The sequence below is a fragment of the Momordica charantia genome (genome assembly GCF_013281855.1).
Source record: "Momordica charantia cultivar OHB3-1 chromosome 1 unlocalized genomic scaffold, Mcharantia_2.0 BLBB01000001.1, whole genome shotgun sequence".
Lineage (NCBI taxonomy): Eukaryota > Viridiplantae > Streptophyta > Magnoliopsida > Cucurbitales > Cucurbitaceae > Momordica > Momordica charantia.
The window spans coordinates 23,330,872-23,343,157 of record NW_028275157.1 but is presented as its reverse complement, the minus strand read 5'-3'; the positions used below and the strand labels follow the sequence as shown (position 1 = coordinate 23,343,157).

Below are 12,286 nucleotides of genomic sequence, written 5' to 3'. Positions count from 1 at the left end.
TTGCAAACTTGAAACTCTCATTATTTACATTACAGACATTGCGCAAGCGTAAGTAACAGTTCAGAGAAAGAAAAAGCATTAATTCGCTTTTTTAAAAATAAAATAAAAAGTTTTCGATTCATTTATAGAAGGAAGAAGGGGATTTAAGTGTAGGGTCAAAACCCAAAACCTGCAGTAAATGTTCACTTCTCAAACAAACCCAGCCTGTAATCAGCCAATCTGGTCTTATACGCCGCCGTTTTGTATTCCCACCACGTGAATTCCTTGTACAAGCTTTCTTCCCCGTCCCCCAAAACCTCCGGCAGCGGCGCGATCCTCTCACTCGGCGGCGGCCCGGCGAAATAAATCATCGAAACCCTCTCCTTGGCCGCCCCCGCCACCACCTTGTGCACCACGCTCCTGAACCTCCCGTTGCTCATCACCTGCAGCGCGTCGCCCACGTTCACGAAGAACGCCGCCTCGTCCGCCGGCACTGCCACCCACGCGCCGTCTCGCAGCCGGATTTGCAGCCCCGCCGAGTTGTTCGATCTCAGCAGCGATATTATGTGTGGGTCCGTGTGCTCCCCGAAACCGAGCAAGTTCCGCGCGCCCATGGCTGCTCCCTCCTCCGGCCACGGCGGATAGTGGTTCACTCTGAAACACGAGTCGCTCTTCTCGTCGTTCAGAAGCCTGCTCACCGCGTTTCTTGCCTTCACATTCAATCCTTCAGTTATCAGCTCCACGATTTCACTCCCCAATTTCTTCACCGCCGGGACGTACTCGTTTACGGCGGCGCTGCACACGCCCTCAAAATGTCAAACTTAAAATTTCCCAATAAATAAAATTCTAGAAAAACAGAGGACTCTGTTCGGGAACTTACAGCAGAGATTGATGGTTGCCGGAGGGAATGGGGAGAGGATTGGCGTTGAGGAGGAAGTATTCAATCCAGCCCTCGTCGCCATTGGGGCCGATGTTTTTGCTGCCGTAGCCTAAAGGGTCGGGGGGGAGAGATTTTTCTTTCTCCGATTGGGGAAGTTTGAAGAAACAGAGAGCTTCCTGTTCCAGTTTAGTAATGGAGTCCATGGGAATTGTGTGGTTGATGAGCTTACAGAATCCGAATTCTTCGAAGGCCTTGACGATGCGGGACTTGGCGTCGGCGTGGGAGAGGTCGATTTCGGGAATATCGGCGGAGGAGGCGGTGGCTCTGCATGTTCGTAGAAGGGAATTGTGGTCCAACTCCAATGCTGGCTGTGACAGAACAACCATGGCGGATCAACAAAATGGAATTCGAATTGGAATTGGAATTGGAGAGGGCAATGAGATTTTAAAGGGTTTTGATTTTAATTGGAGGAATGATGAAGAAGAAGAACACTTGGGCAAAGCGTTATAAACTATAGACCGAAGAAGGCTTCCGTCTGCTGTGTATTTATACCTTCGAGAGGGCGGTTCCTATTTGCAAAATAAAATGAGGGCGGCCTACCTTTGCAAAACAAAATAATAATAATAATAAAATCAAGAGGGCGTACTGCCCCCACTCTGCTAAATTACGGAAAATACTTCTGAATTTTGGTTTTTTTTTAAATACTTCTATATTTTTAAAATTTTTGACCAAGTAAATAATGCAAACAAAATCCTACATTGACTAAGAAGAACATGATCTATGTTATATAAATATCTGGATAATTATCTCTAGTATTTATGAGACATTTTAGGTGGAACCAAAAGTAAAACTTTAGAGACATGCAACTATGGTCACGTTTACAAATTATATTGTTTATTAAAATATAATTATTATATTTTTTTTAAAGGAAATATAATTATTATTGAATAATCATGGGGTAAAAGTTTTAAGGAAATAGAGGGTGTGGTTTTCAATAAAGAGAGCAATAAAATGGAAGGAGTGTCGAGCCATTTTATATTATAAAGGAAAATGAAGAGGTCAATTCTGAGATTGATTTTGCAATTAATTTTCAAAATCTTCAATTAAGGAAATAAGGGGTGTGATTTTGCTGTCAACAGAATACCATAAAAGAAACTAAAAAACTTCCGCGGTTTCATGCTTTACAGGTAATACTGACTTCTCCAAAGAAATTCATGCATTGGAAACTATGGTCTAAACGGATCATTCAATATTAGATTTATCAAACAAGACAAACCTCCCCCTATGCATAAAACAATAATAAACGTCACGCTCAGTTACGATTCATATGAAAAATTCTACGTTATTCTCGTTTGATGTTTATATCTTCACGAAATCTTTATCATCAATCCAACAAATGAAACGTTTATATAATAATAAATAAGTTGAAGAATTTAACATGAGTATAGCATTAACTCGTATATCAATACCTTAATACTTTTCGTAATAGGTCATAGGAATAAATTTCTATCTTTGATTAAATTGTAATACTCCCAAAAAAAAAATTAAAAGTTTTTAAATGACAAATGATTTTAATGCCTTAATCAAAATAATGTTTTATTCATATAATCTAAAATTAAGAAGTCAAACCTAGATACGATGCATCCAATATACCCACAAATAATGTTTCTTATAACTTATAGACTTTCAAATTAACATAAATTACATCAAAGTGGGAAAAAAAAAGGTTAATTTGTAAAATAAAAATTAACGAAAGAAGCTTTGAATCCAACGACGAGGGTCAAAATTGGGTTTATTGGATGCAGCAAGCAAAGGAAGGATGCCTTGGTGAACCAAATTAGGTCATTATATTTGCTGCTTAGTGAAAATCAATGTTAATTTTTGGTTCATTTCCATGACAGCTTCAAAATTTAAATATTAGAAACTACGTCATAAATGAGGTTGTAATTAAAATGTTCAGAGAATTTTTTTTTTCTGACTCAAAGCTGAGTCAAATTTACCCAAATTAAATTATGAACTTAAATAAGTAAAAATTTGGTTGGAGTAGGACAATGTTCTTTCCATATTTCCACAACATGGTAGATTGTGATATTGTCTATTTTTGTACCTAAGCCCACATGAATTATTTATTGGTGTCACCCAAAAAAAATTGATGATATTATTCTGGACCACCCATTCACATCTTCCACAAAATTAATATCTTCAATTGGTCGAGTTTCAATTTTATAAAGAAGAGTTGTTTTTACAGCGAGATGAGACTTTTAAGTATGTGAACTCAATCTTTTAGCTGTATTAGATCCTTTTTAGCTAGGTTTGATATTTTTTCTGAATTGAACTGCAACTGTAGTCATTATTTTAGAAGACTTCTTAAGATGAAGAATATTAGTACCAAAACGAGCATAGCTTAACAATAATTGATACATCCCGCATCGATGAAAAACATTAGTTATTATATATATACCATGTGTTGCATTAAAAAATAAAGATGAAGAATATTATTTATATATATATAATTTTGAGTTCTTCTAGAATCATATATAAAGGAATTTTTTCTTAAAAAAAATATTTATATATAAAGGAATTTGAAATCATAAAAAAAAATAGAATTGCAAAAGTTGCAAGGAAAGAAATACAATTTGCAAATATCCCTATTTAAAGTTATCTAAAAAATCATATATTCCCATGCTTAAGAGCATCAGAGCTTGGGATCACAACGACAGAAATTATAATGGCCACATACGGATCAGGCAAATGCATAGCTATCTTTGATTATTAACAAATACTAATTTGACAACTCCTCAAGCAATATAAATTAAGAATATTTAATTAAGATTAATGAAGAGATTAGTATTTTCTTATAATATTATATTACGAATAAAGAGAATCTACCGTCTATAAAAGAGACATTACTATCCATCATCTTAACCACTCTATTTATGGTTGAAATCGGCAGAAAAGATGTTAAAATTAAAGGAAAACGAATCTAAATTAACTATTAAATTATGCTCTTCTCTGAGTAATTTCATTCATTTTGGTTTATAGAGAGAGATAAAGAACAAATTTTTTGGATTTGATGGAAATTGGAATATCAAATGGGAGAGAGAGAGTGGGTAATTGCAAATATTGCAATCTAAATTTTAGAATAAAAATCTTAGTGATGCGAACTTCCTAACCTCAAAAATACCAATTTTGCTATTTCAGTAATTTTGCTTAACCATAAAATATACATCATGTTTGTCCCACACATACATATCCATCAATTAGACATATATTATCTTGTTTGTATGTATGTATGTATATATATATATATATATATATATATATATATATATATATATTTATTTATTTATTTATTTATTTTAAATTGACATACTTATGAATATATATGCTAAATTTTGTTTAACAAATTTTTAAAAAAAATTTTGACAAAACAAATTTTAAATTTTAGTTCTTATGTTTTGAGTAATGGAACTAGTATTTAGTCGAAGTGATGTGCTGATAACATAAGGACAATAATGGAATCAAGTTTTCGGATAAGGAGGACAATATGTTTGAAGAATTGAGTGGGAGGGATTGGAGGCAATTATAAAACCAAGATGAAAAAAGAAAAAAAAAAATCTCTATATTATTTGTAAAAGTTAAAAAGAAAAGTAAAAAAAAAAAAAAAAAATGGGGTTGGGTACAAACTTAACTTTTAAAAGTAAAAACCCAAAAATCATTATTAAAATATCCAAAATTTTTAGATTATTCGTACATCAATGGACGATTGAGGCAATCACATTATCTTAAACTAAATCACTTTGTGTTTGTGAATTTCATTTCCATATGGGATAAATTATTTAGGATGACAAATAATAATAATATATAAGGATTTTTTTAAAGGAAAGATAATTTAGTAAAAGGAAGATGTAGTTCGATGAGTCCCAACAAAGCTTTTAAGCTAGATAGGAAAATCACAACCAAGAATTATTGGTTACCAAATTTTGAGAGGCATTTTTTGCAAGAGAGTCTGCAATTGTGTTGAGTACAGACGTGCAACAGAGAAATTGAATCAAAGGAACCAATGAAATGCTTAATTTCAAAGATCCATAGAATCTCGTCTCCACAAAAGTTATTTCATCTGTAATAAACTTAATTGCAACCATAGAATCAGATTCAACAATAAGACGAGTGCAATGGATTGAACGATGAAGTCTTGGAGGAGTGCTTAATAATAACATATAAAAAATAATGATAACATCATTGATTATAAGAATAACATATTGAGAGAAACATGACTTTGATGAAGAGTACGAGTGGGATAAAATGACATCGACGTTTAAAAAAAATTATTTGGGATATTGAATGTTTGAGTTTAAAATTTTGACCTAAAAAAAATTAAAGGAAAACCAAAGTAGAGTGGAATGCCCACTCTCGTGATGGGGAAAGAAGCATGATTGAAGAGAATGAACTAACACCAATTATAGGCTTACCATAATTTCTTTCATTTTGTACAAATAGTACTCTAATAATTCACATATTATCTATTTATCAATCAAAATGTTAACCGTCGAGGTTGACGAAAATGTCTAAATCTCAACTCTACATAAATATTGATGAAAATATCGACAAAATACCAACATCGACTGATATTTCTAAAAAAAATATGTACAAAATTCAGAACAATAAACATTTCACAAAGTTAAAAATTATCGATATTAATAAGATTTCTAGATGGATGATATTGTGTTGAAATTTTTTATATTTTATCATTTTTTACTGTATCAGACATGTCGATAGAAATTTAATGTTGGTGTTATTAATCTACTTTTCTTTTTTTTGTACAACAATTTTTTTTCCTCGAAAAAAGCCCACTCCACTAATAATGTAAGTGGCATTTGTTTAGGCTTTGAAATTTGTCCCAAAAGAAAGATGGGATTTTTCATTTTGTGTGAATATAACACCTAAAAAATGAGAGGGTCCATCACTATTATATTAAAATGTATACTAAATATTTATCGATACTTGTTATAGGGAGATAAATGAGATCCAGCGAGGCAACAAAAGATCGAAAAAGAGTCGAGAAAAGGACACAGACCAAGATGGAGGGTCGGCACTCAACTGCTCGAGTCGGCCCTCGGCCGACTAGTGCTTGACACCGAGCAGTTCTCGACCCCCCTAGCTGAGAATCGTAACAGTATTCTCTATACCGAGCAGTTCTATATTAAATAAAAGGGTAAATCAAACCCTAAAAGTATGCCAAAATATCATATTCTCTATATTCAACTAATCTGATTCTAATTTAAGCATCGGAGTCTGTGTGGTAAGAGCCACACCGGTTTTTAGTACTATTCTGTTTTGCAGGTCTCGTCGATCCCTTCTATTTTAAAAGATTGGTGCAAATTTAGCGGAATTCTAGGAGGCCAAATTTCTGCATCAACAATACTTATAAAATATTACGGTATAAGTTCTCTATTTATTTATTATTTCTTTCTAACCAATAATTATAAGTACTTAAGCTTCTTCTTCTTTTTTATTTTTTTTAATACAATATGCAGGTGGGATTTGAGACCTTCTAATAAGAAATATGTGCATTAACAAATTAAGCTCACATAAATGCATGAGCTTGAATATAAAAGCTGTAAGATGTATTTAAATGGTTGGTTTAGATATTATTTTGGTAATGTATTTTCAGTTCCGATTTATTTAGGTCTATGTATTTTTAAATATTTTAGTCCATGTACTTTAAACTTTTGTTAATTTTTGTGTTTATACTTTCAAAAACATCCATTTTAGTCCTTACATTTTTAAAAAGAAACTATTTTGGTCTCTTCATTTTGTTTTATCTTATTTCTTTCCATCATAATTTTAGTATAACATTTTACTTACTAAATTTCTTGAAATGAATCATAAATTTGCATTAAAGCTTTTCATTGTGTATAAAAATTGAGTTAAAATTTTATAAATGAAAACCAAATTTGTCATATTTTAAAGTATAGTGATCAAGAGGGACGTTTTAAAAATATAATTACTAAAATGAACTTGAAAAAACATAAAAAAAAAGAACTAAATTAAAAATTACAAAGACCAAAGGAAAATACTTGAGTCTTTATCGATGGACCTATCTCTATGCTGACCGTAATTGAAAAATTGACAATTCCTCATTTGAAAAAGAAACTCTATTAACTTTGCAATTCTCTTTTCTAATCCTTAAACATTTAAGGATGATGAACCCAAGACAAATTCACCACCATTAAGTATTTTCATAGCCCAAAACATTATTTAAATCTAAATTGTTTCTTCGTTGATACGTAAAAATTAGAAAGAAGAAAAGGATAAAAAAGAGAGAATCAAATCAATGTGTCAACATTAGCATAACCTAACCGTAATTGACATATGCGAATGTACTCCTTTCTTCAAAATTGGAGGTTTAATATTCGATATTCCCAAATTTTTGTAAAAAAGAAAAAAAATCAAATCAACGTACCAATTGTGATGAGATTGATTATTTTATATTTAATTAAAGTGTAACTGATTTGCGTTTCCTATTTCTTTTTTAATTTTGACTTGCACCTACTTCCCCTCCATGTTACTCATTTTTCTTTGAGTAATGATAACACAATTGATATGATTCGCATGAAAACTTTATTAAAAAAATATATATATATCTTGTGGGGGTATGTTTTTAGGCTAAGAAACTAGCACACATGGGAAATTGGAAAATTCCATGTCTAATAATAGGGTTTTTTAATAATGTTAAAAACTTTTTTCATTCTATCTTTTTTATTAAATTAATAATTTAGTCTATATACTTTTAAATTTATAACAATTTAGTCATTGTAGTATAAATTTTGTAACGATTTAGTCTCTATTATGAACAATGTTATGATTTAATGGATTCTTTTTACATAGATAGATCAATCAAATGACGAGGTACCAAACGTGCTTCTAAACTACAAAGCCTAAACTGTTACCTATGAAAAAAAATCGTTACTTAATTTTGATGAATTTTTTCACATGAGGATGAAACTGTTATAAATTTTAAACCATATGAAAACTAAAATGTTACCTAAGTTAAAATTAGACTACATTATTGATTATACAACAAAAGTTTCATGGACCCTACGTATTCTTAAACGGTGATACATAACAAAATAATAAATTAAAGTAATACTATCCTATTCAAAAAATAATAATGAGTAAATCAAAGTAGCATGAAAAGACTTCCATACCACTAGATTTGTTGTGTGTATAAAGTGGATGACGTGGGAGGATGTGGTTGGTGACAATAAGGAAATGGTCAACTTAGAAGAGTGTTGGAAAGAAAAGAGAGGGGCAATTATGTAAATAAACTTATGGCGTACAGGTTGGCTAAGGGAGGAAAGCGAATAGGGTTATCTTCAACTTCATCACTTGCCGTCAATCATTTTATCGTGAAAGCTTGGAGAACATCTTAGTCGATTCAAATCATTCTTTTTATTTTAAAAAATAGAGGGAATTTATGGAGACCCTAATTTTTAATATTACAAAAAATAAATAATTATTTCAATATACTTCTCTTGATATATAGATTAGATAACAATTATATTTAAATAATATAAATTAGGTCACAATATAAGTCATAATTGTTATTTGAATTAGCTCATTTAGGTTTCTATAACTTAGAGTTGTGAAACCAAGTTTATAGGTGGATTTAAAAAATTATGGTAAAAGATGAAGAGTACGTCACTCACATTTTATTTTTGTTTATACTAACTTTGAACGGTAAAATATCGCATATACCATATTCCTTTGTCAAAACAATACTCTATATCGATATTATATCATATTCTATTGTCAAACAATACTATATATATAACGTTTTTTAATAGTAAATACAGTAGTAAAAATTTAAACTTTACGACTTTAGAAATGGTAAAAAAAATTCAAAATTACTTAACTATGCTCAATCTGACAATTTGAAAGGCATATCTTAAGATTTCAATGATTAGGAGTATAAATGTAAAGCTTATCAATCAAAATTATTTTCTCATGAATGAAAAATATTTTTCCTCGCCAAAAATTCTTTTCTTGTCAATGAAACAATATTCAAGATTTGCAAGATCTCTCTCCTTTAGAACAAGTATCTTCCAACAGATTTTATCCTCGCCTATGGATGAAAAGAAAAAAAAGAAGGGAAAAAAGGAAAATAGAAAATGGACTTGTGTGATCTATGATGTTGATGTTGCTATTTATTATAACAACTTGAAATTAAAGAATTAACCATATTTAACTTGTCTGTTTATGAGATTTGTTTTCGGGATTATAAAATAAATTAAAAGAACAAATAAAATAACTCCAACACCACGGTAAAGCCAGAGTATTATTATTACTATTTCTATTAATTATTTTTTTTTTAATTTTCCTGATGTCTTGTGACTTATGTTAGTAGATCTCTATAATCGAAATTCGTTGTCTAGACAAAGCAATATAGTGACCAGCGTAGGACTCGATGGTCACTGTGTTGAGCAAGACAGAGTATTATAAATTCGGAACATCTCGACTTAGAGCCAGTTAACTGAAACTTTATCAAAGGCTCTTGAACCTTTGTCTCTGTTGGGAATCTCACGGTTTTGCAGATATATAACATATATATAAAAGAAACACATAAATTGACTTAAAGGCTTTTCAGACACTGCACTGCAAAAATTAAGCAACATTTCAATGAGAAATAGGAAGAAACTTGAATCATATCAAAGTATAATATTCTACCATTTAACATCTCTATCAAACAATGATCCCGATAAAAACTAGTCCCTAAATGTTAGCTTCCTTACTCACAATGCAGAACAGAAGCAAAGAATCATTCTTTCCTTTACATAAGTTCCATACTTTCAACATACAAAATCAGCTTATATAATACTCGCAGGTTGCCCGATTCCCGCATCATGGGCTCGGTGTCTTTGTTCTTGGAGCAACATTGGTAATTCTTTTTATTCCTGTTGAGACACAATACCCAGAATGCCTCATTTCTCACTTGATGATGCAAGAGACTTTCTACTGATAATGAGAAACTTCCTCAAAAGTTTTAAGATTCAAACCAAATATGGAACATCAGCAGCAGCCGCAGCATCGAGTGTCATCATCTCGGGCATCGGTCTCGTGTTGATTTATGTCTATACTCAGAGGAAAAGGGAGAAAAATGATCGACGTGTTTTCATGAGATCAATGTCCATTGGAGCTCTGCATGGTGGCAAACTAGCCATGAAAAGATTGCTTCAATACCAAAAGATGCGAGCAACCGAGAAAAATCAAGATCAAGTTCTGGAGAAGTTAGAGAAAATGATAAAAGATTGCGCTCCTGATTTCGCGAAGCTGCAGGTTAAGCATTTAACACTTTTGTATCATTTATCAGAAAAGTACTACATATTATTGACATTCAATTCATTCATGCATCAAATGAGTTGTGCAATTGGATGCTTATTTACTTTCTTTATGTGCTAAAGAGCATTGTGGCAAAGCTGGAAATGAGAGGACAAGAAGACAAAGCTATTGAAATATTAAAAAAAGCAGCAAAGGAAGCCAAGGAGAATTCACTTTTGCACTATGAATATGAATATCAGATTCTTCTTGTGGAAATGCTCATTTACAAGGTGTTTCTCATTACAAACTTGTTATTTGTTCCAATAATATCAGCTTGTATGCATAAAACATAGGCCAAATGCAGTGAAATTTACAAACTTGTTATATGAACATTTTTTTAAACTAACCATGTATATCTTCTTTACTGATGTTACTCGTACATAATTATATGTAATGACAAAATGATGCTGAAGATACTTGTGGATTTACTTCAACTTTGACATGGAAGAACAACAAATTTGTGAATCAATCTCCTACTTTGTCTTTTGATGCAATTATAGGGAAATATTGGGGAGGCTGAAAGGGCTTCATGCCTGAATCAAGAAGAAACTTCAGATGTTCGACGCTCGTTATATAAGGTATATTATTTCATAGATTTCTTGTAGAAAAGGACTATAAGTATAGAATATGGTGCCATCACAGAACAAACTTTTCCTATATGGCAAATTAAGATTGATAAAGTGATAAATTGATTGGGTTTATTGAAGGAAGATCCACTGACCAGTCAGAGTAGATGTAGATGGGTTGGTATTTTTTGTTGAGTCCATAAAATCCACCATAATTTGGTTCAAATCCGTTTCTTCTCTCCATCTTTTGATTCTCCATTGATGATAAACTGCAATCAAAAGTTACACCTTCAAAACAACTTAAAGAAACTCAAACCCCCAAAAAAGAAAAAGGGCAAAAAAGAAGATCGGAGTTTTTGCTTGTAGTAAGAGCATCATTTTCTCATTCTCCAACATTTGAGCACTTCATGAACTGCTGTTGGGGGGGCAAATGTAGGTTTGTTAGGAAAAGAAATGAATGAATGAAAGTCCAGTGCTATAGCTACGAATTTCTTTAGAAATGAGAAATCATGCTCTTAGTTTAATCCTGCTTTAAACTTCTGCAAGTAAGTAAGAAAATACCTTATATTTCAATAAGTTACTAGTGATGCACTCGGTAGTTTGGCTTTGGCATTTATTCAAACACTTGGCAGGCTATAATTCAAGTGCTGCTGAATAATCCCAAAAAGGCAAAAGAAAAATGGGAAGAGTTCAAGGAAATGAGGAGCCGATTCCTGTTGCCACCCGACGTTAAAGACTCTCAATTTTACAAGCTCGTTACGGAATTCGAGATGTTTAAGCAAGTTGTCGACCTCCTCGGAAAAGACATTGAGGAGAGGAACAAAGAAAAAAACTGAAAATGAAAGCAGAACACCCCCTAATTTTTTCATCCTTTTTTTCTTTTTCTTTTTTTTTTCCCTTTTTTAAGATATACTATTTTCTTTATTGGATTTACTGCAATTACGTGTGCTGAGTGGGATAAAATAATCGAGAAAACTCCAGAGAAAAATAACAATAAGAAAATGATGGCGAAACTTGTATAACGTTGTCGTCCTCATTGGACCGGGCCGATCTGCCTAAGGCCCAGGCCCAATAAACAAATTCTGTTTGGACTTTGGGCCTCCAATCTCCAAAATCTAAGATTGTGCAGGAACCAGGAACTGTATCAAATTACGTAACCTTCTTATCTGCAATATTTAGGTTTCCCGAATTATTCAAGATTTTTAATTTAGTTTTAACCAATTATTTGAATTTAGTTCTAAATTAAATTCTTATTTGATACCGATAACGTAGGGTTGGGTTATCATATTTTACTAATGTTGAAATTAATTTAGGTTTATGGATAGATTTGTAATATTTTATTAATAAGCAGAGGCAGAGCCAAACTCTTTTTAGGGAGGGCGCAAAAGTTTACATGTTTAATTTTGAGAGAAACTACAAAAATCATAAGTATTTTATTTAGACTTTTTGAATAAGGGAGAAATTGCCCCATCCTTCCTTT

The 12,286-nt window shown here is 32.0% G+C and overlaps 2 protein-coding genes and 1 long non-coding RNA gene across 4 annotated transcripts; 1 reads left to right on the top strand and 2 right to left on the bottom strand.

The window, feature by feature from the left end:
* Positions 1-1,421, bottom strand: LOC111015790 (gibberellin 2-beta-dioxygenase-like). The gene is made up of 2 exons (XM_022290944.2): positions 860-1,421; positions 1-774 (listed from the first exon to the last, which is right to left on the bottom strand). The coding sequence occupies exons 1-2, from the start codon at positions 1,243-1,245 to the stop codon at positions 183-185; spliced, it is 978 nt and encodes a 325-aa protein (XP_022146636.1). The 5' UTR covers positions 1,246-1,421; the 3' UTR covers positions 1-182.
* Positions 1,422-9,536: 8,115 nt separating this feature from the next.
* Positions 9,537-11,509, bottom strand: LOC111015702 (uncharacterized). 2 transcript variants are annotated; one of them, XR_002602070.2, is made up of 3 exons: positions 11,368-11,509; positions 10,962-11,221; positions 9,537-10,192 (listed from the first exon to the last, which is right to left on the bottom strand). It is a non-coding gene; the product is annotated as an uncharacterized LOC111015702 (long non-coding RNA). The 2 variants fall into 2 exon arrangements; XR_015788555.1 differs by having other exon boundaries at positions 10,962-11,218.
* LOC111015701 (uncharacterized) lies at positions 9,839-11,978 on the top strand. Its single transcript, XM_022290809.2, has 4 exons — positions 9,839-10,198; positions 10,324-10,470; positions 10,741-10,818; positions 11,439-11,978. Exons 1-4 carry the CDS (start codon positions 9,839-9,841, stop codon positions 11,640-11,642), a joined length of 789 nt encoding a protein of 262 aa, XP_022146501.1. The 3' UTR covers positions 11,643-11,978.
* The last annotated feature ends 308 nt before the right edge of the window (positions 11,979-12,286 follow it).